Source organism: Lacerta agilis, chromosome 1, assembly GCF_009819535.1.
Source record: "Lacerta agilis isolate rLacAgi1 chromosome 1, rLacAgi1.pri, whole genome shotgun sequence".
In the NCBI taxonomy this organism is placed as follows: domain Eukaryota; kingdom Metazoa; phylum Chordata; class Lepidosauria; order Squamata; family Lacertidae; genus Lacerta; species Lacerta agilis.
Genome location: NC_046312.1, coordinates 118,124,534 through 118,151,723, shown reverse-complemented (window position 1 = coordinate 118,151,723; position 27,190 = coordinate 118,124,534). Strand labels below are relative to the sequence as shown.

At 40.5% G+C, this 27,190-nt stretch overlaps 1 protein-coding gene across 6 annotated transcripts in view; it reads right to left on the bottom strand.

Annotated features, from left to right (window-relative positions):
- Positions 1 to 4,740: 4,740 nt before the first annotated feature.
- Positions 4,741 to 27,190, bottom strand: part of ANKRD44 (ankyrin repeat domain 44) — a 136,753-nt gene continuing 114,303 nt past the window's right edge. For 4 of the 6 annotated variants that reach the window (XM_033168793.1, XM_033168807.1, XM_033168800.1 and 1 more), the window contains 12 exons: positions 26,965 to 27,036; positions 24,487 to 24,688; positions 21,497 to 21,575; positions 19,187 to 19,304; positions 17,277 to 17,493; positions 16,316 to 16,403; positions 13,995 to 14,078; positions 12,722 to 12,867; positions 12,322 to 12,404; positions 10,311 to 10,393; positions 9,852 to 9,943; positions 6,795 to 7,116 (listed from right to left, as the gene is read on the bottom strand). In XM_033168793.1, coding sequence (XP_033024684.1) covers positions 6,848 to 7,116; positions 9,852 to 9,943; positions 10,311 to 10,393; positions 12,322 to 12,404; positions 12,722 to 12,867; positions 13,995 to 14,078; positions 16,316 to 16,403; positions 17,277 to 17,493; positions 19,187 to 19,304; positions 21,497 to 21,575; positions 24,487 to 24,688; positions 26,965 to 27,036 — 1,533 coding nt within the window. In that variant the 3' untranslated portion in view covers positions 6,795 to 6,847. Of the gene's footprint in view, positions 5,611 to 6,794; positions 7,117 to 9,851; positions 9,944 to 10,310; positions 10,394 to 12,321; positions 12,405 to 12,721; positions 12,868 to 13,994; positions 14,079 to 16,315; positions 16,404 to 17,276; positions 17,494 to 19,186; positions 19,305 to 21,496; positions 21,576 to 24,486; positions 24,689 to 26,964; positions 27,037 to 27,190 lie in introns of those variants that run through there. The other 2 variants (XM_033168818.1, XM_033168824.1) reach the window with 1 other exon arrangement.

The following is a 27,190-nucleotide window of genomic DNA, read 5'->3' as shown; positions in this document are numbered from 1 at the left end:
ATGGACTCAAGCTTTGCCACAATACTCGTACCATTTATTTGTAAAAAAATATCCATCTGAAGGCATTTCAGTGTTCATTTGCAGTCAAGCTACTCAGTTACAACTAACACAGCTCCAGTTACAGGTAGGTAGCCGTGTTGGTCTGCCATAGTCAAAACAAAATAAAATAAAAAATTCCTTCCAGGTATCTGAAGAAGTGTGCATGCACACGGAAGCTCATACCAAGAACAAACGTAGTTGGTCTCTAAGGTGCTACTGGAAGGAATTTTTTATTTTATTTTGTTTTAACTAACACAGCATTCAGTTGTTCTCTTGTACCCATTTTGTGCATAGCTGTCAACTTTTCCCTTTTCTTGCAAGGAATCCTATTCGGAATAAGGGAATTTCCCTTTAAAAAGGGAAAAATTGACAGCTATGATTTTGTGCAACCATGTCATTTAATTACATAGTTATGTCACTGAAGTTCAGTTTAGATTTAAAAAAAATAACCAGCAACAAACACACTGAAACCATTCAACAATATTTCATATTGTTTATTACAAACAGTTCTTACAAAATGTAACACTGGCACCAGATTCATATCACCATGGTTTGTAAAGATATATTGCACATGCTAAAAGCATAGAATATGAAGACAAAACTACAAAAACATTAGATATTGGCTTTTTAAATATTTATATCACTGCATTACAACCATGTATAATTGTATTTTATACACACTCAAGATTGTCACCATTTTAAAACACCCTTCCCAGTAACACTGACCTAAGGTTTGCTTTGTGTAATAAGAAAGTGTTTGCAGCACTGCAGAAAGTTATGCACAATTCCTATACAAATTTAGCATATCAATTTCCATGTTAACACAAGATTTAAAAAAGAAACATTCAAAGAAAGGTTTGAAATGAAAATGTACATGTATTATATTGCTTCAGTATCACTCAAATGAAAGACAAGTCACAAAACATACCAGCATACACAAATATAAAAAGGCACTCTAAAAAGTTTCTTAGATGATAAAAACCCAAACACATTGTCAAGTTTCTGAACAAGAGTAGACAATAAATTGAGTTTAAGCATTTGATTCATAGTTAAGTACAGCAGATGTTTGCTGCGGAAAAGTACCAAAACATCATGTGGTGCCCTTTTAGTAGTGATAAAAACCAAACCAAACCCTGAGCTAGTTCATCTTACAATTGAAACAATAGAGACCAGCAAGCGGTAAGTGCCATGCATTATAACCCTGCAGTTGAAGTTTCATAAGAATTAAATACTAGTTGTCAACACAGAAATGTGGGCATGCATTACTACTCACAGTCGAGTCCATGCTTCTCAGTCATAAACACATTTACTTGAAAGTAAGTCCCACCAATTTCAATGGAACAGACAGAGCGCTTAGCCTCCGATAGATTTAACAAATAAAAAAACAGATCAAACCTGATCTTACCTATAGTTTAAATACAGTACCTTGTCTGCTACAAAACAGTATTGCCATTTAGATTAGAGAATAGTTAGAGTGTAATCCGCATTGCACTGAAGTTGATTGCCAGTATCTCGCGTATTTTATTTTTTTAATGGCTGTGGATTGCACTGTTCTTTTACACTTTAATGATACACTATCAAAAATATTGGGTCTAATTTAAAACATTGTCTTTCCAATAGGCTTGGAATTAGTGGTAGGGGAGAAAGGCATCTGGGGTAGAACAATAGCCTACTGGGATCTCCAAGGCTGGATCTATACTGATTGTAAAAACGGTAAAAAAAGAAACGTTATGTAGCTCTCAATGGAATTTTACATGGATGGTTTTACATTGCTCTACAGAACCCTCTGGTGTCACATGCTTATAACGCATCTATAATGTTTTAAATTGACCAGTGTAGATTAGTCCCATGCAGAGCTGCAGAAGACGAAACCCCAGAGAACATTGCTGAGCTAGATATAAGGCAGCTTCTTAGGTTCCTAATATGCAGCCAAGACCTAAACGCATGAACTTAGAAGCAAGGTCCACTTGGTTCGGTGAGGCTTACTTCCATGTATGGATGCAGAGGGTTGCAGCCGAAAAGGCAATCCTGTAAGTACTTCAAAAAGGCAATCCTGTAAGTCAGGCTTCTTCAAACTCGGTCCTCCAGATGTTTTTGGCCTACAACTCCCATGATCCCTAGCTAGCAGGACCAGTGGTCAAGGATGATGGGAATTGTAGTCTCAAAACATCTGGAGGGCTGAGGTTGAGGAAGCCTTCTGTAAGTACTTGCAGCTGCTGTCAGTAAACAATGGGATGGCATCTAGTGCTTCCAGACTTCTGTTTGTGTAAGGGGGGCTTCTTCTTCCTCTGTTCCCGCTGCACAGCCTTAGGATCTGTTCCAGAGGATTGGGACATCCTCTACAGCAGATCTGGAGGGCACATGGGAGGAGGAGGAGAAGTCTGCTCACACAAAGTTGGATTTCACACCTTGATGCTCTAAAGAAGAAATAAATAAGAGTATTGTATCTGCTGTAAAGCAATAGCACCTCCCTGCTCTTTAAACAAATGATCAGCCTTGAAATAATAAGAAGCAGTTGTGGGGTTTCTGCTCACTTCTACAGACACCTCTCATTTTAAGTGCTCCAAGTATCAGTTATTGCCGTTCAGCAATATTCTAGAATGTCTTTTTCGGTTATAAAAAGTTACAGTACTGAGAGGGAAAACTCATGATTTAGATGCTCAGTTTTCCCAGTGCGGCTGACACAGAAAGAAAGAAGGAAACATGAATCTTTAAAGAAGAGGTTTTTGCATTTCAGTTTTAAAGGGTTGGAAATGTTCCATTTTACAATCACCACCGATCTGATCCATAATAGCTGGGCAAAATACAGTACATTGGATTACTATGATTGTTTAGCTTTCACTGGCACTAAATTATATTTCTGTTCTTCTCAGACCCTACCCTGACACTGCATATTGTAATTAGGTAATTTCTAAGAGGAGTAAGATTGTTCTAGTACCTATACACTAATTTACAGGGAGGCCCAGTGTCCCTTTTGTTCTGGAGGGGAAGCCTTATTTTATTTTATTTGTTCTTTTTATGTGTGTTGTTTGATGAAATAAGTTTGATGTTAGACTGATGTGCATTTTTATATCTACTTTGTATTTCTGTGTGTATTGAGGCCTATGGCTCTGAGCAGTAAACATTCTTACCACTCATTAAAAAGGGATTTTCAGACATGACTTATGGAATATTGTTAGTAGGTAATCAGTGGCCTCCCAGTCTATATGATGTTCCTTTATTTTATTTCCTTAACAAAATTTCTTTACCACCCAATTGTGGCAAAATCTCCAAATCTCCAAGCGTTTCGCCATGCCTGTTACAGAAGAAGAAGAAGAAGAAGAAGAAGAAGAAGAAGAAGAAGAAGAAGAAGAAGAAGAAGAAGAAGAAGAAGAAGAAGTTTGGATTTAATATCCCGCTTTTCACTACCTGAAGGAGTCTCAAAGCGGCTAACATTCTCCTTTCCCTTCCTCCCCCACAACAAACACTCTGTGAGGTGAGTGGGGCTGAGAGACTTCAAAGAAGTGTGACTAGTCCAAGGTCACCCAGCAGCTGCATGTGGAGGAGCGGAGACGCGAACCCGGTTCCCCAGATTACCAGTCTACCGCTCTTAACCACTACACCACAATGGCTCTGATCTGATGTAGTACACTCTCAAGTCCTTCTAGACAAAACAGACTAACATGCATGGTCAGTGTAGACAGAAATTCTTAGAGCCTCACATTAGCCTGTTCCCTCTCGGCACAACCTCCCGGTAGTAACACGCATCTACCAGAACTGTTCCGCTCAAAGCAAGCTTGCGGTTGTTGTGTTCCATAAAAGCAGGAACTCTAATTGCTGACTACTTGGTCACCCTGTGAACGTGCAGGTAGATTATTCCTTGTCGAGCCTAACAGGGCATGTTATGAATCATCCTGTAGTCTGTGTGAGTTTTCTTTGGATGTTAATGGGGACCAGGCCTGTAACGGGGGGTGAGTTCTCACACTACATTTCCTACTGCAGAAGTACGTATTAGGATGGGGAACCTGCGGTCATAAGTGACCCGTGGCACCATACAGAATGTTCTGGGTGCTGTGGCCCTCAGTACCATCTGATCCTAGAGAAAGGAAGTCTCTTTTTTCTTTTTCCAGCTAACAAGGATCTTCAGCTAACTGCACTTCTAGGAATGTGGGCTGAAGAAACAGGTAAGACTCCCGAAGAAGCCAGGAGAAGGAAAGACAGGCAGGAGTTCTTAGGCAGGAGCCTAGGGAGAAGATAAAAGGAAGGCAGCTCAAAACCAGGACAAGGACTAAGGAGAGGGAAACTTGTCCCCCTTAGTCCTAGTCACTCAACACCCATTTTTCATGCTCTGCACACGTAGCATGAAACCCTCCAGCTTCTGAAGGAATAGGGCATGCAGGAAGAGAAGATGAGGAAAGGCAGGAATGGGTGAAAGGAAAGGAGGTGGTAGAAAGTGAGAGGCTGGCTGCTAGCTGGGGATGATGGGAGTTGTAGTCCAAAAACAGCTAGAAACCCAAGTTTGGGAAACCCTGATCTGAAGCAACGATGGGGGACCTCTTCCAGACCAAAGGTCACATTCCCCTCTGGGCAACTTCCCAAGGGTCATATACCTGCAGTGAACAAGGCCAGAGGCAAAAGTGGGAGGAGCCAGGAATGCAAATATTACCTTTTAATGGTAGCTTACGATTCTAAACATAGGAAGCGTGCAAATAGGGCCAGCGAATGGTGTGGCCCAGGGAGAAGGGATGATAAGGTGTAGCCTGGGGTTTATCTCAAGGGCAAGATGGAGATGGTTGGAAGGCCACATATAGTCCCTGGGCCTGAGGTTTTCTACCCCAGATCCAAAATATAACTTGTTTTCATGAAGAAAGGCAGTTCCCTCCTGGTTCTTTAGTCTTCATTTTGCTATGAGATGTGGAACACCATTTCCTCACAGGGAGAACAAATATACTACAGACTTTTTAAAATGCAGACCCCTCTACTCTGGCATCCAATTTTATTGAATCATGCAATATACACCTCCATTCCCCATGCCATACTGGGCACGAACAGAGCTTTGCTTTCACATTTCACCCAGCTTGCTATACAAGAACAAAAAAACAAAACAAAACAAAACAAAACCTCAGTAGCTAGGCTTGCCTAAATGTATAGCTAATAAGACATAATAAAAACTTTAAAAAGTAACAAACCATGGTCTTTTTTTCTGGGCACTTGTTTCATTTCAAATAAATATAAACACATTTAACATTAAAAGTATGAACATTTTCTAGTCTGGAAAAATAAACTGTGATCAACACATCATCCATCAGTTACAAATGTCAAAATGTCTACTAGAAATTTGTGTCTTAAAGTGTACAATACAGCCAAGAAGACTCTTTAATTACATAAAAGACTTTTGTGTGCACGTGTGATTAGAAAAGTTATTTGAATTTTCACTTGCATTATTAAAAAAATAATACATCTTCCCATTTAAGATACTGAAGCCTTTTGGTCCTCGTGGTATAGCTGGTTAGTTCTTTGTATTTTAAGAGTCTCAGTCTTCTTTCCGTACATCTTTCTCAGGCGAGGAACAGGGTCCATTTGACCTAGAAGCTTTGGCAGAAGGAGTAGATATTCATAATGCAGATGTTTAATAAGAAAGCTGATGTCAGCAGGCCTTTTTAATATATTGCAATTGCCTTATGTAGTTCCTGATGATTGATTGGCTTTTTTTATACTTCACCTGTTTTGGTTTTATCTGCTGTGTATAGCTTAAGCACAGTAATAGTAATTAGAGACAACAGCAACCTGATGTAGCCCAGAATTTTAAAACCAGAAAATGCTCAAGATAAAAAAAATACAACTTATAAACACTAAAGTAAAGGGGGGGGGAATAATTCATTTTGGCAAACAACAAACATTTAGGTGCATTATCAATGTATAGCTGATTTTTCTCAAACATATCATTGCCTTGACAGCACAGGCAACACATTTCCAGGGATTCTTAACTGCGAAGTGCAAATAGCCAAGCAAGACTGTGCCAAATAATGAAAAAGGAAGGCAAATAATATCTGCTTTACCAATAATCTCTTTGCTGCAGGTGGATATGTGCGATGACTGAGGCAAGCAAGATTTGGTCCTAAAACTTTCAAATTGCAAATGAAAAATTGTGGCTAATGTCTTTTAAAAGTGCCTTTTGTGTACTTAAGTGCTTAATACATCTCATGTAGAATTTAGAAGTTTTAATTTCCGTAGAAAGTGGTGATACTGGCATTGCAGTGCTTGCAAACAACAAAGAAACGAAACAGAAAAAACAACAACCTGTGGCTTTATCTTTGGTTTGTATAACAAAGATATCTAAAAACGAAGACTAGATAACTATAGGTAATAAAAGTGAAGAGAGATGGAGAGTTTCTTCCCATGATCTACAAATACTGCACTGGAAAAAAATGTCTTCATATTAGCAGTATACCCTAGCTAACACCGTGATATGTACACAACAGTTCCCCTGTTTACTTGTGCTGTCAAAATGAATAGGGCAGCTTTTGCTTTCTGCATACAATAGGAGGTAGAGAATTCCACAGGAGTCACGAGGACCTATGGAAAGCATGACAGCTGGAAGTAGCAGAACATTAACATGAATGCATTTCAATAAAAACCAGTTTTCTTAAAGGCTCTGTTTAACGGCAACGGTAAGCCTTTCGTTGCCTAACTGTACTCATTCCAGTCAAAAGTGAAGGTCAACTGTAATTCTGGGATTCATTGTCCTTTTTTATTCTTTTTTTTTTTTTAAGGAAAATACCAACTTAGATCCAAATGCAACTGAGGAAAAGGGCATTGAATGCCGAAGTCAAAATGTTTCCGAATCAGAATCATTTTCATTGTATCCATTTTCTGCCCCTACATCGTTACTTAAGGGTTTGCTATAGGAGTCAATGGCGCTGCTCGTATTTGAGCTATTGCAGAGGTGAGTCCTGCTCAAATTGTCTTTTTTAAAAGAAACGAAGTTGAGAGCCGTCATTGTACTGGAAGGAGAAAAAGGCATCATGGTAGCCAAAATGAGTGCCAGGCAGTCAGCCACGTCTTTGTTAGGAGCGCAAGCCAGGGCTGGCGTATGACCTGGGCACAAATGCAGACAAAGCAATGGTTAGTACTGGGGAACTAAGGAAAAGACCTGAGCATTCCTCAGATACATCTCCAGATGGGTTTATAGCCTGGAGATGTATGTTTAGTCACAAATCACAGCAGGCAAGGCAGTGTTACACTTTAAAATTAGGCATGCTGGGAACGTACACAATTCACAAAGAGGTTTTAAGCTAATCTCATTACAAGCAATTAAAAAAAAAGTTTTTTTTTTAAAGGAAAACAGCAGGCAACTTACAGCCTCCACGGAAATGAAATAAACACAGGTGAACCGACATTCCACGAGGACAATGTAAATTGAAAACAACTTTAATACACCGAGACGTATTTAGTCTCAAATATCATGTGAGTAACTCTCATTCTGAGAACAATGACTTTCATTCCAAATCAACTGCGTAATGATATTTGACTGTTTTAGAATCATATAGGCATTTATTTTTATGGGCAAATAATTTCAAAAAGTAAGTCGTTTGAGAGGAATGAATGGATGATTGATTCTAGACTATCTATACTGCCATTAAGCAAACAGTATTTTCATTAAGGAAGATTGCAAAACTTATTGAAATACACAGTAAATGTATCATAGGCCCTACTGAAGTGAAATACATGGAAGCCAGTGCATAGAATCCAAATACTTAATTTGAACTAGAGCTGAGTAATTTTAAGCAAAATGTGCTAAGAGCTGGATCTCTTAGTACTCAAGCATATTATTATTGTGTTGTACAGTGTAGGAATGATACAATAATAAACTGCTTATATACATTGTGAACCAGGCTTTGGTATATGCTGATGAATTCTTTAAAAAAAATAAAAATTCAGCTTTCAAGTTTTTAACCCTGTGACGTAATGGAGATAGTTTTCTGCCAGCACAAAATGTCATCCCTTACAGTTCACGGTTATGTTTGGTGGGCTGTGGGCAAGCATCATTTATACGACGAGAATGGCGTACAGGTTTTTAGGGAGCCTGACTGTGGTCCTCCCCCCCCCCCTCACATCAAGACCATATAAAGGTTTTTAAATTAAGCCTATGAATTTAAAATCCCAGGACCAATGGTACATGACCCTCCATAGATTGAGCAAGAATTATCCATTCATACAGGGCAACTATTGGTGCTCTAAGATGGCACGGGCCTAGTTATCTTTTGGGAATGTTCTAAAATACACATTTTTGGAACACTTTCTGATCTTAATTAAGGAAATTACAAGATATTTGTTACCAAAGGAACCTAGTGTTATATTTTTAGGTTATCTTAAGGCTCCAGTCAATATCACCGACTTGGAAGTGGTTGTTATCCTACTTACAGCTGCTCAGATGTGCACTGCGGCAAATTTGGGGGGGGGGAGGTGTTTTGTTTATTTTGGTCTGCTATAGGAAAGTATGGAATATGACAATATTATCTAAGCTAAATTATTACAGAAGATTGCCAAATGAGCATGGGAATGGGTAAGTCTGTTGAAAAATGGATTCCGATAAGTCATGATAACATTCAACCACAATCTCCTTTTGCTTTACTACAAAAGACCCCTGCTTTACTGATTCCCTTTATTTTCCTCTTTATATACCATCTCATTCTGTGTATATCCATTTGTAACTGAATTAGTGTCCTTGTGTGAATATTATGCAGGTTCAATGTGTAAGAAAATTATATGTTATTTTTTAAAATATTTACAAAAATATTTGTATGAATATTGAATGAAAATGAGATTAAATCCCAAAATTACTCTGTTATTTGGCCTGCATTTAGTTACCGGTACATCATTAATACTAGCCATCTCTAGCTGTTCAAGGATGGGATACAAAGAGTGACTTTAAGTGTGCTCAGATACTTGCATATGTCCAGAGAGCATTTAATATTTTTATTAATGCCAAAACCCTTACACTATACTCCAAAGGGTCTCGAAACTTCCCTCAAACTTCAAAGTGGTTTGCCATGCAGCACTGCAGGACTTTTGTATAAGAAACCTATATCCAAAACCACTGTGAGCGTGGAGAGTTTATCACATCGCATTTTGGGTCCTGCTCAAGGCGTTTTCAGTATCAGATCGCCATCCACCCAGCAATTTGCTTCCGTGCAAAAAGTTCAAAGCAAAAAGTGATTGGTTGTACAGAATTCAGTTCGACATAATATTTTTGAGAGATGGAACTCAAAAGAGGCTTTCAGTGAATGGCAGTGCTATTTGAATACTTAAAAATCACGTAATATTTTCTGCATCTACGTCCACAGGGTGGCAGTAACTTTCTTTGCATACCACATTTGGTCAGAACTGGAGACAGTTATGATCTCAGAATGAATAAGGAAACAGTTAAACTGCTGAATTCCCCCCCCCCCCCGCCGCCTCTCCTGAGCATGCTTTGATTATGCATTTAAAACACAGCACTCTTCAGTCAAAGAAGTTAAATTTTTTTGATGCCTTTTGTGCAACTAGAAGATTCTAATTCTTACTGCGTTAAAGAATGACTGGTAGCTGTCAGTGAGGGCAAAACGAAGCAAAAAAGGAAAATAAGCTATTGTGTTTTATCTACGCTAAAGAAAAATGTGCTTTGATGATGATAAAAATAACTGTTTAACAAAGTTACACTGAACATCTTACTACCTACCTGCAACATCTTATTACAATTAGCATTGTCTAACCTACTGGTGTCTTATTTTAGAAACACACACGTGTTGAATAATGATGGATAGTTATTCTTCATGAGTGTTTTCACTTACCATTTTCATCTACTGCTCGTACACATGCCCCTTTTGCTAGCAACTCCTCAACTACCATCTTCAAGCCATTCTGTGCAGCAATATGAAGAGGTCTAGAAAACATAACATCTTGATTCAAGTAGGCTTGATGCATTTCAAAAGGTCTGTCGGGATATTATGCAAAGCACGCTCACGTGCTTAAAGTATAGGATACTAGAAATTCTTTTCTGGACAATTTCAACATGTACATATCATAGAATCTTAGAGTTCGAAGGGACCCAAGGGTCATTTAGTCCAACCCCTGCATTGCAGGAATCTCAGCTAAAGCATCCATCCTCTGCTTAAAAACATCCCCAAAACAAACCCCAAACATGCACGCCATATTTATAGAATGCAAAAATATACATTAAGTAGACTTTTAAAAACACTAAATGCCAGTTTGTGTCAACAAAAAATAAAATTTCATTAGGTTATACTTACGTTTGTAATGCATTATTTTTTGCATTAATAAGGCTCTGTTCTTGTATCTTGTCAAGTATCAACAAGGCACATTTTTCATGTCCCTGGAATACATAAATGCATTTATGTTCTTCTCGGTTTAGGAAATGATGAGAATCTGACAGTATTTAATTAAGCCATGACCTCAGTATGCACAGCCCCCCTTTATGCTATCATAGGTTAGTTTTCTGTAATCTGATCCAGGCTAATTTTTAAGGAATGCTATCGGATATGAGCAGACGAAGAGTGATTTGCATACGAAAACTGGGGAAATTTATTAGAATGAGAGCAAGATCACCTGGTGGATCTTTTATCTGTAAGTGTGTGTAATCTCTGAGCAGTGCTGAAATATACTCGGAGTCAAGTGTGAATTTCATGCTCTTTATTCAGCTTGTAGTAGCAAAAGAAGAATAGGAAGGTCTGTTTCCCCCAAACGTCTGCTATATATATATTATTTACACAATGGGCCCCACGTGATCGGCTAATTCCGCGCTACTCCTGTAGGTGAATCAGGTTGCGGATTCACTTCCTCCAGGAGCCTGATTGGCTGCTTTTGTAGGCCAATCAGGTAGCTGATTCACTTCCACCTGGAGCTGGATTGGGTGGCTCCTGCAGACCAATCAGACTGCTGCATTCTGGATCCTATTGTTCCAGGACCAATCAGACTGCTGCATTCTGGATCCTATTGTTCTAGGATTCAGCTCAGTACATAACCAGTGCTAAACTCAAATTAGCAGGTATGCTAACCACAAGACTACTGTTCACTCCCCAAGAAAAGTCATGGAACCATATTTTGGGGACACAGACAAGTTGCAACCATTTTATGTTTTTTTCCCTGGCAAAAAAACTGTGCTACCAGCTTGAGGAGGCGACAGAGTTGCCCTCAGCACCCCAGGGGATTTCCCCCTAATTTGCAACATTGTCAGGGGAACATTCCCTTTGGTTTTTTCCATTGCAAAGTAGGAAGAAAGCCACTGGGCTGCTGATACCAGCTCTGCCACTGCGTCAAGTTGCGGCAAAGCTTTTTATCTGAGACTAAATCTGAGAAAGAAAGTATACACCCTCTGCCACTCCATATACAATGGTGAGCCCTAATATACTGAAAAAAATAAATGAGTATATTTTATCCAACCTGTGATGATTATTCCACTTCTAGCCTACTCCCCCAAACTGAAAAAAAACAACCATGAACATAATCCTCCAGCCCAGTTTATTCTCTGCCCTTTGGCACTAGCAAATAGTAAAAGTCAACAATAAAATGCAATTTCTCTTCAGTTTATCTCAAAATGCACCAAAAACAAAGGGTAATGATTTTGGAGCACTGTTGTTTTAGGTTGATTTGTTTGCACTTCTGTTCTCCTCCCCACCTACTCACCCATGTCAGTCATTGATTGATTTTCCATAACCCTCCTTTGTAAGACAGTACTAGTTTTCAACATTATTCCCAGTGTTCAGAAGATATACTGGCTAACTTTAGCATTCAGTTGGTTCACAGAGATTTGCAAAAAGCGTTAGGAAGAAACTAACTACACAATCGGGGGGTACACCCCCCCCTTGTTTTTATGGTTTGGGCTGTTTTAGAATTGTTTTTCATGTTGTAACCCACCCTAGGTCTTATGGTGAAGGGCAGGCAACAAACAAAGAAATAACTTTTTATCATGTCTCCATTGCACATACAGCCCAATTCACGCGGTAAATCTTGGTTTGCTCAAGGATTTCCACTTGTGCAATGCAACTTCCACTCCCTCTCCTCTCCGCTCCCCACCCGTCACCACCAAATCCACTCTGGACCATTGGGGGGGGGGGATCCAGGATGGGGGTGGGGGGTGCACAGTGAGAGGAGAAATAGGGGAAGTTTGTAATCGAAAGTCCATGCGTGAACAGGACGACTTTGTTGGGTACCATGTGCCTCTGATACAAGTATCATCATTTTGTCACACTTTTAATAATGTCTTCTACGCGCATGCACACACACAAATGCTTTTAAACATACTTTACTGCTAGCCAAGTGCAAGGATGTATTCGAGTTCTTATCTTTCAAAGTTAGATCAGCCTTCGCGCTGTTCACCAAAAAATCTAAGATACAGAAAGAAAACAGACCACAAGATTACTCTCAGACAGTTAAATTACCTTCAATCTCTGTTAACAGAATATCCCATTTTCTGGTGTGCTCCTTGCATTTCCTAAAACTAACGAGACTCTGGTCCTGTACACCCTAATGAAAATCTTGTCAAAGTAGTGTTTAGAAGTGAAATCTGGAATGTCTGTCAGTGACATAAGCAGCAGCAGTGTTGTACGAAGATGGCCTTTTCTTGCTAAACACGCATACAGAATATCTGTAGACCTGTACAAAGGTATTCATTCTCATCAGTTCCCAGCAGCCAGGTACTTACCTACAGCACCTACGTGTCCTTTTTCAGCAGCCATCGTAAGTGGTGTTTTCCCTGAATTATCTGCAGCATTTACTTGTGCATTGTGGCTTAAGAGAAGCTGCAAGCATTCTACATGGTCCGCGAAGGCTGCTGCATGAAGTGGTGTTCTAAAAAGAAATAACACCCTTTTTTTAAGACACTAGAGAATTTCTTACTAGTGTTATTACTTAGTTCTATTCCATCACTAAGTCCAAGCTAACAACTTTTCAAAACAATGAACCCAATAGTTCAACATTAAAGGTGGGAGGGGGGAGTGCAGTCTGCTACTCGGATGAGAACGTTGTTCTGTGGATGACACAAGAAACATGCCTATATGGGATCCATCAAATCCACTTTAAACTGTACACAGCCTAAGGGTCCATCCACATGTTCATTTGTTCCATGATTTTTTGTTTGTTTTTGTTTTGTTCCACTGCTTTACCCGGAAAATCCCGCTGTTTACTGCTGAATCGGAACAAACATCAATTGGGTTTTCTGTGGATTGAAGTCCCGTCCCCCCCAATTCAGCAGTAAACAGCTGGCTATCACAGGGAAAGTGACAGGAAAAACAAAACAAAAACAAAACCACTCTCAGTCCCTTGACTTGAAATCACGGGTCGATACGTGCCAGTATATTAAATCTGATAATTCAGTCCATTGCTGATAAGCCAGTTGACCTACGTCTTGCTTGGGTTCTTCAAGATGTGGACCCTTCTATAACTCTACAGGTTGCTAGATTCCTAACAGCCATCATCTCACACAAGAGACAAAATGGGATGTCAGCCGATTACTGATAATTAGATATGTTTTTCAAAAATAGAATTAGACATTGGTTTTAGTTTTGGGTGCCTAAATTTTAACCTTAATTCTTTTTTAGATATGTTTTATCGAAGTGATAATATTGGTCCCTGTGAGTTGTGTTATTATATCCACGGCCTGTATTGGGTTGTCGTTTTATTTGATTTTATCTGTTTTTGATTGACTGCTTGTTTTGTATTGTATGATTGTATTGTATGATGGGTGCAAATGCCGAATAAACATCTATCTATCTATCTATCTATCTATCTATCTATCTATGTATCTATCTATCTATCACGGGACCAAAGAAAGTATGGGTGGGCCTAAGTCTTATCTTAGAGAACTGAGAAATCTGTAAGCTCTGATTTTTTCAGGGGACCATCAATAATGTATTTTGAACATATCTTAATGGGTTAAATGAAAACAAACACACAATCATTATCCGAGCAGTCCTTACCTTCCTTTGTCATCTTTACAATTGACAATGCCAACACCAATGGTCCCAATGAGTAGCGACGCACAATTTTCATGATCATTGATTCTATTGAGAAAACAAGTTTGTAAATTGGAACTCTCCTTTAATAAGTCATTCATTTCATAAGCACACATCCTTTCCCCGGGTTGTACTTCTGGCTGAACAAAGCCTAGGCAACGAGTCTACATCAAGGGCTACTGTCAATGTCAGAGGCTGTATGCTTCCAATTAACAGCTGCTGGAAATTGCAGGAGGGGGGAAATGCTGTTGCACTCAGTTCCTGCTTGCATCTGGTTGTTGTTGTTGTTGGACTAGATGGGCTAATGGCCTGATCAAGCAGGGCTGCTCTTATGTTCTTAAGCCTTTGCCATAATATCTAGGGCCAAATATTTTATCAGCTTGGATTTATATCATACTCTGTGCATAGCCTAGATTGCAATACACAAACAGGTAAGATACCCAAGTTACAAATGTGTCACATATGCATAAAAGGTAAAAGGTAAAGGTAAAGGACCCCTGGACGGTTAAGTCCAGTCAAAGGCAACTATGGGGTTGCAGCACTCATCTCACTTTCAGGCCGAGGGAGCCGGTGTTTGTCCACAGACAGCTTTCCAGGTCATGTGGCCAGCAGGACTAAACTGTTTCTGGTACAACGGGACACCGTGACAGAAACCAGAGTGCACAGAAACACCGTTTAGCTTCCCGCCACAGCGGTACCTATTTATCTACTTGTACTGGTGTGCTTTTGAACTGCTAGGTTGGCAGGAGCTGAGACAGAGCAACGGGAGCTCACCCCATCATGCAGATTCAAACCGTTAACCTTCCGATCGGCAAGCCCAAGAGGCTCAGTGGTTTAGACCGCAGCACCACCCTCAACTCTTGATAAGGGAACTCTTCAGGACTGAATATATATATAATTTGTAAAGGAAAACATGCATAGAGGAGGGAGTCTGCACCAGCGGGTGTAAACTGTACCTGGTAGGCTCTTTCACAAGTTATGATGAATGCATATAGGGGGCCAGCAAAGGGGTGTGGGCACAGCCCCACTCTTTTTTTATGTGCTCCCTGTGTGTTCTGTGTATAGTTCCAACACACAGCTGAGGATTCACATTCAGTAAAAACTCTGGCAGGAATCTGACTGAAGCGATTTTCTTCTCCTGATGAATTAGAAGCTAGTTTTATATGAACTTGAATAATACCAAGTGATGAAATGTCATTCTTTATTCCTAAGTTTCTCAGTGCAAGTAAAGATTTCAAGCAATACTAATACCGCCATTTCTGGTGGGTACATGCTACTAATTTCAGTGGGTTTTTGTCATGGGTAACTAGGTATAGGATTGCAGTCATGACGTTTGACTTTTCTTGGTACTTCACAACAAGAGTTGTTCCTTCTAGTTATTAAAAAAGAGACACTGTCCACATTCACTTTAGTGTGATATGTATGAACTAGAATTCCGGTCAGTTGTGAAACATGCTAACTTCAAACCACTGGCTATGAAGCTGGCTTGTTTAAACTGACCATAATTAGGGTAAACCACAAACCCCAGTTCAGATGCAACAAGCAGCTGATTTTAAAGGAAACAGAAAGTAAATTTTTCCAAAGTTCTCCTTCCAGCTACATGGGAGAAAGAAGGGTGGCGAGGAGGATGCAAGCCTGAGGCTCATTCCAGAGCCCATGCATGATGCACTAAGTTTAGTGTGACAAGTTAACATGGCCAGTGTGGGGAGGTAGCAGTAATGTTACCCAACATATCCCAGGCAAAAGTAAAATTACTGGTTCTACAGAGGGCTTTATACTGTTTCTATTTAATAGATCAGAGCACAATTTGAAATCTAGGAACATAGCATGTAACAGAAAAGCTGACAATCAAATCCGAAAATTATGGTGGTGCGTTCTCATATATGAACACTATAATCATTTCTAGGTTATATTTATTGACGTGACAAAGCAAAGAGTTCACAGCACAATAATTGACAAGCAGGGGAATTAGGCAGGGGCTGTGATATTCTGTAACCTTTATTCCTTTTGTCCTTAGAGTGACTAAACCCGCATTTATGAATTTGCCCTAATTTTAGTTAACACTTCAAATGCAGACATACCGTGAGGTTATTATGTGGCAAGTGTTCATTCCTACAGCAATTATTTGAGAAGGGAAGCATTTTAACACCAGATAGATATGTGTATTTTTGGACGTGATCCAAGGATATTGTCTCTAGGAATTTTCTGCTGCTGTATCCCTAGTTTAGCTTGACTTTCTGTTAAAGCCACAAGAAGTGAGATTTGATGCAGCCGTTTCTACTTACACAGCACAGTGCAATGGAGAGAAAGGGTTCCCGATAAAGTTGCGGAAAGGTTTCTGTTCCAACAGTACCTCTATACAGCCTTCATTACCTGTAACAAATTGGGTGATTTCATGTTACAAAAGTGCTTCAGGATTGCTTGCAACTGAAATAGCTTATATAATGCAAATTAGCAATTCAGCATACAGTCGTAACTTGGTTTTCGAATTTAATCCATTCCAGGAGTCCGTTCGACTCCCGGAACAGTTCCAAAACCAAGGTGCGGCTTCCAATTGGCTGCAGGATCATCCTGCAGCCAATCGGAAGCTGTGGAAGCCGGACTGGACATTCAGCTTCTGAAAATTATTCGAAAACCGGAACAATCACTTCTGGTTTTGGATCGGGAGGCCAAAACATTTGAGTATAAAGGCGTTCGGCTTCCGTGGTTCCACTGTACTAAGGTGCCTCATACAGAGTTAAACTGCTGGTTCATCTACCTGTATTCAGATTGGAACACAGCTATCACTTTGATTTTGTTCTCTGAATTTTGTGATGAAGCCTTGGTTCAAAAGATGCACATGAAAGTGTGTGCATTTGCATTCTGAAACATGTAAAAATGTGTGTTTGAGGGGAATGAATGACCGGATATAAGTGCAAGTTTTGGTGCTTTTTAAAAAACAGAAATACCTTTTAACATGGAACTATTCAACCCCCTGCAATACATGAATAACAAAGAGACAGAACGGAGCTGTGATTGAGTACATGCTAAAGTGACGCGGAATAAGCTGCTCCATCCCTCCTTAATTCTGCTTTGTGTTGTGATTATTAGAATTTGGTGCCTGGCATTTATTCACACTTGCAGTCTCACACCTACATGCTTGCCTGACTGCTCTTCTGAGAGTTTAGAAAAGCCTACAATCCTGGCTTCAACTTTACTTTGAACTCCACACCGACCCTAACATAGTATGCTGGGGCAAAAACTTACCATTATAAGAAGCCCAGTGCAAAGGTGTATAACTTTGATTATCTTTAAAATTGTAGTCCCCTTCTGAAAGCGCCAACTGCAACAATTCACTCAGCCATGTGGCATGACCACGAGCTGCTGCATAATGTAGAGGTGTCCTGCCTCTGGCGTCCTTACACATTATCAATGCTTCTTGTTCCAACAGCATTTGAACACACTCCTCATGCCCTGTCATAATCTGATTTAAAACACACATGCATAAATATATGGGGGAGGGGGAAGAGAGACACTCAGAAGAGAACTGGGTAGGGATATGCAAGAAAAACATTTTAAATTGGTGTTTGCACAGTTAAGAGGCAATTTCGTGAAGATTGTGCCCCTGAAATTAAATCATGGGGGTAACTAATTGAGAATGATGGAGAGGTCGCAAACAACTTATTTTCATATGTGGTGGGAAGCTTCAGTCCAATGGTGGGTGAGCTACAGGGGCAGGCCAGAAATCACAGCAAAAATACATCAATTACTCACAGAAACCCTTAAACATAGTCCTGCTTAGTATGTTTGAAAGATGTAACAAATCAACTTTGTCCAAGAAGTAGTAGCAGCATGGTTAGAAATGGCTAATGTGATATGTACTGTTGCCTACCGCATGCAATCCAATTCTATATTCCTGTTCCATTGTTGTGTATCATGTAAGAATATTAATTTAAAAATAAAAGGAAAGATCCATTGTAGCAAATGTAGTGGTGTGGCATACACAAATAAGCCACCCGTTGCCCATTTGTTTCACATGCATGGAAAACATGGTTTTCGGCTTTTAAGGATACTACTGCCTGACTTAAAAGAGCTCAATGCAAAAGAAAGCACCATGACCGCCTTTCTGAAAACATGACATCCCTGGCTTCTTTATAGTGTTGTTTATAAGAATACACCCACACTTTACACGAATTATGGGGCCAGTGAAGTCACCACTTCGCTTGCCTAAATGAATTAAATTGGTAACATCAGCCACACCACATGGTGACTCAACATAGATCATCGTGGTTACCACCTCAAACAAGAGATTATAACACAACAAGAATGTTGAGGGTAATGCACATAAAACATTTCTTAGGGACAGGAAATGCTGGGACTGTGTTCCACAGTGTCAGCACCTAAACAGCAAGCCCCCCCAAGTCCACTTCTCAAGAGCATACTGTTATATGTACACATACTGGGCGGGATTCAACTAACGTATCCTGCTAATGGAAGTGTGCACAATGGGACTCCCCTCCTTGCCTCCCCTGAGCCCCACACTCCCCCAAAATGGCTTGGGGGGCTCAGGGTAACCTTGAGAACACCATACAGAGATAACGAAGGAGGACAATTCCATCTGGCATGCTGAAAAGCTTGTGCTGATGGAACAATTGCCATGGCACTATGTTGAATTCCTCTCATAGTTTTTGTTACCTTTTATTCTCTCCTCCGGTTAAAAATGTTGAAGCTTTTAATTGTCAGCAATTTAAACACACACACACACACACACACACACACACACACACACACACCTTTCAATAGAAAACCTGACTTGTGGAGTTTTTTTTAAGAAGAAAAGTTCATTTTACTACATATATTCCATATCCCTGATTGTTTCTTTTACTTATCATGGCAATTCTCTTTTAAATAATTGCCTTGGGTTTTTTTTATCAGAACATAGAAGTTGCTTGGCTGAACTGGACCCAGATGCATCTGGAAGATCAGTAATGAGGAACCTATTGTCCTCTAGATGTTGGTACTCTAGATGTTGGGGTGATGGGAGTTGATCCAACAACATTTATACTTTGTTTCGGTGGTCGGTACTCATGTTGAATACTATTATGTATGTTTCAGGCAGAATTTCAAAAGGCATGCAGCAGACACACATGACAAAATGTTCAAAAATCAACAGTTACCCCTCTATGTAAAGCAGTGCATCCCAAGGAATCGGCTGCATCCACTGATGCTTCTTTTTCAAGTAACAAGGCGACGGCATCTATGTGCCCATAAGCCACAGCTAGCATCAAGGGAGTTCTAAGAAATGAGAGACAACAGCAGTTTTAATCTTACTTCTGTGGTTTTTTAGTCAATATGCTATCCAAAAGGACCTGCCATTTTCATCACTTTGCAACAATACTCCCTCTTTCCAACATTATCATTGCATCACATACTTGCTAAACATACATTCCAGATACCGATCCACAGATATTTCTAAATTGAGCAGCTAGTGTAGCCATCCACAAACTACAATCCCCATCATTCCTGGCCTTGTTGCCTGGGGCTAATAGGTACTGAAGACCAACAAACACACAGGGCCATCGTATTGGGTTACCCCAATCTAATATGAATCAGAGTCTGTTTATTCAATCAGGAAAATCAAGTGGTGAAGGTATTTCTACACTGCAACAATTTCAGAGTTTTACTGATGTCCCATGGGGGTGCGGGGGGGAGAGAGAAACAGGCCAAACCCTTTCCCCCTGGCATGTTATATTTCCAAGTGCTGGGATTCCGCCCCTCTTCTTTCTTTTCGTAGGGCAACATTTGCACATAAATTTCCCACGAAGCCAGAGCCTAAAGTAGCACATTTCAGGAAATTACTACATATGCTCATTGAATAAACTAGCCCTAAGAAACAGTTCAGTGAGTGCAGAGCAGACCATCTCTCTCTCTCTCTCTCTCTCTCTCTCTCTCTCTCTCTCTCACACACACACACACACACACACACACACATTTTCTTTGGCGATCACTTGTAGCCGAGTAAGATTGTCTTCCATAAACACGGTTTTACCAATGAGTCCGTAAGTGACAGTGGAGGCCAATTTTGGGCCCACACGTCCTTCCAGTGTGAGAGCCAGTGTGGTGTAGTGGTTAAGAGCGGTAGACTCGTTATCTGGAGAACCGAGTTCGTGTCTCCACTCCTCCACATGCAGCTGCTGGGTGACCTTGGGCTAGTCACACTTCTCTGAAGTCTCTCAGCCCCACTCACCTCACAGAGTGTTTCTTGTGGGGGAGGAAGGGAAAGGAGAATGTTAGCCGCTTTGAGACTCCTTCGGGTGGTGAAAAGCGGGATATCAAATCCAAACTCTTCTCTTCTTCTTCTTCCACACTGGGGACATTGGTTCCTGGGCGGGAGTTGATCACGGTGTGGATCTGCCAAGCGTGCCTTCCTCTTAGCACATTTCTCCCTTGCGTTCTGAGTTTGAGTGTCTTTAAAGTCCATGACACCTTTGGTAAAGGCTGTTCTCCAACTAGAGCACTTGCAGGCCAGTGTTTCCCAGTTGTCAGTGTTTATACCACATTTTTAAAGATTTGCCTTGAGGGAGTCTCTGAACCTCTTTTGTTGACCACCAGCATTACGCTTTCCATTTTTAAGTTCGGAATAGAGTAGTTGCTTTGGAAGATGAAAATCAGGCATCCGCACAACATGACCAGTCCAACAAAGTTGATGTTGTCACACACACACACACACACACACACACACACAATGCTCTGCCTCCAACCAAAAACCAGGAGGCTCGGGAGAAAATTTCAAAAGTTATGCCATGGCTGCCCCCACTTTTCCCAGTGGCGGAAACCTCACTCAGCCTAATGGTAAGGCCAGCCTTGGAAACAGATCCCAACTATGTCAACAACATCCTTCAATGCACCCCCTTACTCTCGCCTCTGTACGTTCTTAATGTGCACAAGTAAATAAAGCATTGCCCTCGGGGAGACCGTTGCAAAAGGTTTACCACCTGCACCCCATTTACCAGCAGTGGCCTGACCTCCATTGACAAAAGAGCACACAGAGAGGTTGTAATAGAGATGCAATAACAGTCCATGCATTGCATCACTCTTCTCCCTTGGGGTCTTGGCAAAATCCCCCCCTCCCCGGCTCTTCCTGCTTGTTGGAATCTTTGCTGTTAGCTTCGGAAGCAGGTTGTCGAGGTACTGCCCACCCCTTTTCAATCATTTCCAGCGTGGCTGTTTTGCCTAAGTCTGGAAAGGTCAGAATATCCTCTAAACACGGAAATAATATGTGTGCTTCCAAGACAGAAATAATTAGTGCAAAATGCACAATTCCAAACCCAAAGCTGCTTCCGTACTGCAGCTAACTTTATAAGAAACGGAAGCAGCGACTCTGAAGATTCTATTCCATTATTTGGATTATGATCTAAATGCTAGTGCTTAAGGTGTTCCCAATATCACACACGTCACACAAACAGATAAAAAGGAAGTCGACTTACTGTCCTTTCGCATCAGTCACATCAGGGTTATCTGCTACTTCTAACAAAAGCCGCAAACATGGTGTGTGTCCATTGATAACTACAAAAAGGAGAAACTTTTTAGCATTCTGAAAATAAAGCCTAGAAGCTCATGCACTCTTACATCTAGTTATTCACAGCTGTCCCAAATTCTAGGTGTTTTCTCCCCCAAAGGAAGAAAGAGGTGTACCCCAAAGGAAGAAAGAGGTGTTCCCTAAGGTACTTAGCACTTGAATATATGGATTTACAGTATATCTAGTGGGAATCAAATGACCAAAAGATCAGTTGGTATAGTGCACGGGGAACACATATGGAGGGGAAACTAAGGCAGACAGGGAGATATTGTAGACCTGGAAAAGGAAATTCGGGGGGGGGGGGGACTGAGTCAGGGAGAAGGAGCCTGCTGAACAAGAGGGCACTCCCCCAGTAGATATAGGTATAAAGGTAAAGGGACCCCTGACCATTAGGTCCAATCGCGGACAATTCTGGGATTGCGGCGCTCATCTCACTTTATTGGCTGAGGGAGCTGGCGTACAGCTTCCGGGTCATGTGGCCAGCATGACTAAGTTGCTTCTGGCGAACCAGAGCAGTGCATGAAAATGCCGTTTACCTTCCCGCCGGAGTGGTACCTATTTATCTACTTGCACTTTGACGTGCTTTTGAACCCGCAAGGTTGGCAGGAGCAGGGACCGAACAATGGGAGCTCACCCCGTCGCGGGGATTTGAACCGCCGACCTTCTGATCAGCAAGCTCTAGGCTCTGTGGTTTAACCCACAGTGCCACCCGCGTCCCTAGCTATAGGTATGTTGACCCACTATATACAAATAGGTACATTCTATAGATATAGGTATAGAATGTACCTATTTGTATAAAGTGGGTCAACACAGCTGCCTGCATTTTTTGTCTGTCCTTGGTGGCATAGCAATGGATACTTCTTGTGGGGGACAATGTTCCCAAAGAGCCATGACAAGCTCCTGACGTCAAAAAATGTAGCGTTGTGCCACCAGTTGTAATAAATAGAGCATTAAAATGTTGAGTGTGTGCCTGCACATACACACATGCAGCATGCTCAAACCCAGTCTAAGTGAACTGATATTAGCATACACTAGTGGCTAAAATTGGGGAAACCTTTTGGAGAAAGTGTATTCCTGAGGTTTGATGGCTCATAACACCACTTTTTTGGGAGTAATACCATAAAATTATGTATCAATGGAAGGATAATTTAATGAAGAATGTAATTCAAAAAGGTTTGTTCAATTATCTGTATTCTATCAAAAGTTATAACCAAATAACCAGAAAAAGGAGTGTTTAGAGAGCCAATCAGGTGTCAGTTTGTTTTGGCAATGATGGCTCATAACACCACTTTTTGGGGGGGAGTACTACCATAAAATTGTATATCAATGGAAAGATAATTTAATGAAGAATATAATACAATAACTTTTATGGAGGATTGTTTATTACAACAAAAATAAGGAGGACATTTGTCAGTGTGTTGTGTGATTGCTATCAAGTTGGTTGGGGTTTTTTGTTCTTTCATTTAGTGAGCTTGTAAAACGTAACAAAATTAAAGAAATAGCGCAAAGAGCTGACTGGTCACCCATAAAGTGATGTAAAATAGTAATATTAAGTTACAAGGCTACAGTTATGAAGAAATTAGTAGAAAAATTGGTGGAAACTTAACCAAAGGTGGCATTTCTAAATTTTTGAAGAGGTATAAGGAGACTCAGTCACTACAAAATCAGACTGGTAAAGGCAGAAAACGGTGCACAACAGCAAGTGACGATAGAAGAATTGAGAGGCAGTGCCTATGTGATGTAAGAAAATCATCTGGGTGGATACAAGATGACATGGTGCAATGTAATATGAAGCTGAGGGCAAGGACTGTTTGGCGCAGACTGCAGGAATATGGTATAAATGCTAGAATTTATGGGCCATCATTTCCAAAACAAGATGACACCTGATGGGAAGTACACTTTCTCCAAAAGGTTTCCACAAGTTTGGCAACTGGTGTATGGCAGGGTTTTTCAACCACTGTTCCGCGGCACACTAGTGTGCCGCGAGATGTTGCCTGGTGTGCCGTGGGAAAATTACTTTATATATAGTCAATATAGGCACAGAGTTAATTTTTTTAACATTTTCTAATGGTGGTGTGCCTTGTGATTTTTTTCATGAAACAAGTGTGCCTTTGCCCAAAAAAGGTTGAAAAACACTGGTGTATGGTGTACAAATTTTATTCAGCTCTGTCAGACCATGTTGAGGTGCTGCAACATGTCAGTACAAAAGATTGGACTCGTCCTGTTTGTTTGGTACCATGCAGCTAAATACACTGGAGAAACAGCAGCATGCACTCCATACCAAACCAGAACATAGGAAAAAGTAACATGTCAGCACTTAGTCATCAATTACAGGTGAGTTTGTGTGAATACAGAACGGACTGCTTCAAAAAAGGCCTAATAGCCAGTTCAGTAAGTAATGACAACTGGTAATAGTCTCAAGGGGGTAAGGAAGGAGTACAATTTATTGAAGATCTTTGATCAAGATTTCTAGCACGGGAAATGAAGTAGGTTCAGTCTATGTTACTACTGGAGGGGGCCCAACCATAGCTTCAGTCTCTGCTGCATTTGTTTCCCACTGCTGAAGAGGTAAGGTGCCCTTTGGTCCAAAAAAAAAAATGACTTGCCTCTTCAACAGCAAACACTCTGTACAAGTTCTTAACAACATCGGAAGCTGCCTTGTGCTGAGTCACGCTCATCGGTCCATCTGACTCAGCATTGCCAGCACTGACTAGCAGCAGCTCTCTAGGATTCGCAACAGGGCTCTCTTCCAGCCCTTCCTGGAAATGCCAGGGACTGAACCTGCATGCTAAGTAGCTGCTCTATCACCAGGCTACAACACTGCCCCCTTCTTCTCTTCTCTGTATGCAGTTTACTTGCATTGCAGCAGACACATACAAATTACAGCATCTCACTGACCTGCGGCATGAAGCGGGGTCCGTTGGGTGACGTTATCTTTCACCATAACCGAAGCACCCTGGTTGATGAGAGCTTCCACACATTCAGTGTGTCCCTTAAATGCAGCCAGGTCCAAGGCAGTATGTCCTTTTTCATCCTTAATATCCAGATCTCCCAGAGACTGGAGAAGCACCTCCAAGGCTTGATGATGACCATTATAGGCCTAGAGGTCAAATAGTTGGCACTTCATAAGCATTTTACGTGTGGAAGATATTCCTTATTATAATCAAAACTGAACACAGTGAAGAAAAACCCCACCCCACCCTCCCACTATATATAAGGGTCTGGTGACTTCTGTTTCAGTGTATCTGGAGAAGTGTGCATGCACACGAAAGCTTATACCTGGAACAAACTTAGTTGGTCTCTAAGGTGCTACTAGATTATTTATTTATTTATTTATTTATTTCAACAGTGAAAACAAGTCATTATACTGGCGATATACCTTGTTTAATGCTTTTGAAGCATGCATTTAGTATTTACCACATCAACTTATAGTTTCCAATGCTTTTATCTGACACGACACTATTGCAAGATACCATGAAAAAACTGATTAAAATAACTACGCAGTGACTTAGTAAAAACTAGGTCGTAGTGATTACAGAAAACACATCAAGTTACAAATGCTCTCCTCCAGAAGCATAGGTAGGTACAATTGCAAACAATCCACATACAGGTTATGAGATCTATGTTGCAAGAGATTTAGGTTATATGATGGCCAATTCTGTTTTATCTTGTTCATCTTTAGGTTAATTAAAAAGAAATACAAAATGGGAGATTGTCAGAAGCTAAACAACAGATACTTTTAACAGCACGACCCTATGCTTGTCTGTCTACTCCACTATGTTCCTACGCAATCCTATGTTTAGGATTGAAACCTAAGGGCACCTCCAGACTTTCAGTATTTTGTAGGTGGGATCCAAGCACATACCAGACTTCAGTTTTGCACAATTAAAGTGCATTAATGGGCTCTGTCACTCTAGCACAACAGATACACTTTTTTTTTTTTTAAAGGAACAGACTTTTTGCAGTTAGGAAGGTGACAGGGAAAGTGTGGGATGAATGAATAATGGGAAGACACCCTGCAAGCAAATCAGGATGAATGTGGGGTGAATGCTCATTTTCATATAGCCACCTAGCAAACAAATCAGAAAGAATGCTCAATAAGGACCGGATGCAAATCAGAAAGAGTGCTCAACAAATGGGTTACCTATAGGAGCGTTAAGTGGAGCTGCTCCTGGATATCTAGGTAGCACTGAGTTTAGTTTGCATGCAGTTGTGGCTAGATACAGTTTAACACAATTTTTCTGGCTCTCAGCTGAACAAGAACAACGGTCCTTTACAGACGTGAAGATTTGTGAAATTATCACTGAAATTCATGTATTTTGTTATCCAACGTTTCAACTCTCATTTTAAAGGGGCTTTTAAAAAACGAAATGCTCACTGCATACAACTGCAGCACAAGTGTAGATGAAGATCTCTTATGAAAATTAAATTTGAATGTGTATTATCTGCACTGTAGCTTGTAATTGTAGTGTAGTTGTAATTTTGGGTTTGTCCGTTCAGTTGACAAAATATGACTTTAATGCTGAAGAGGCAAATACAAAACTATTTCTATCTTACATTCATTCTAAAATCTTATTTTCATCAAAGCTAAAAGCTGCAGTATTTCAAATAGGATTAGAAATTCTAATTATTTCATTGATGTGCAATTCCTCTGAATGTTAATGAGAACAGAATATGCAGGAAGGTATGCATTAAAATTCGTATTGAATTTTATGTTTTAAGCATATGAGATAGACTGTTGGTTAAAGATGACATGTGTTCATGTTCCTATCCTTTTCTGTGGGGAAGTATATTCATATTAACTCAATTTACATTCCTTTATTTCAAGTAATGACATAAACTAGATGAAAACGAAAACTAGGCCTTCCACTTTCGCTTAGAGCTGGCTCATTCCTGACACCAAGCTAGTATGGTCAGTGGTCAGGATAGCTCAGTTGGTAGTGCATGAGACTCTTTATCTCAGGGTTGTGAGTTCAAGTCCCACCTTGGGCAAAACATTCCTGCATTGCAGGGGGTTGTACTAGATGACCCTTGCGGTCCCTTCCAACACTACAATTCTATGATTCTATAACCATACACAAAAGGAACACCGGGGGAATGGGCATTTTGAATACCTCATTTTGAGTACCTCATTTTTTCTTTCCAGCAAGAAATCCTATATATTGATAGCAAATGTATTCTCAAGTGCGTGTGTGCTTCTGTAACCAAGACGGCACCGCCCATGCACTTGAGAAAGGTATCAGCAGGCTTGGGGAACAAAATACTGGCGGGGGTGGGGTGGGGGAGAATCCTAAGGAGGGGGGGGGAAACACCCAAACACCTTGTGCTTTGTTATTTGAGTTAGGCAGCAATATAATACTGAAACTGTGTACTTACAGCTAAGTGCAAAGGGCTTTTTGTAGCTGTTGAATCGGATTCCTCAAAAATGTGGCTTGTTTTCTCCAGAAGCTACAACAAATAAAGAAGTGACAGAGCTTTGTACCTCTGCTGAAATGATAATGCACATGAATGGGGATGATTGACAAAACATGCATGTTTGGGGGAAGTGGGCATATCAGAAAAGATTAGTTTTATTTAGTCTTCAGGCATGTCTCACACCAAA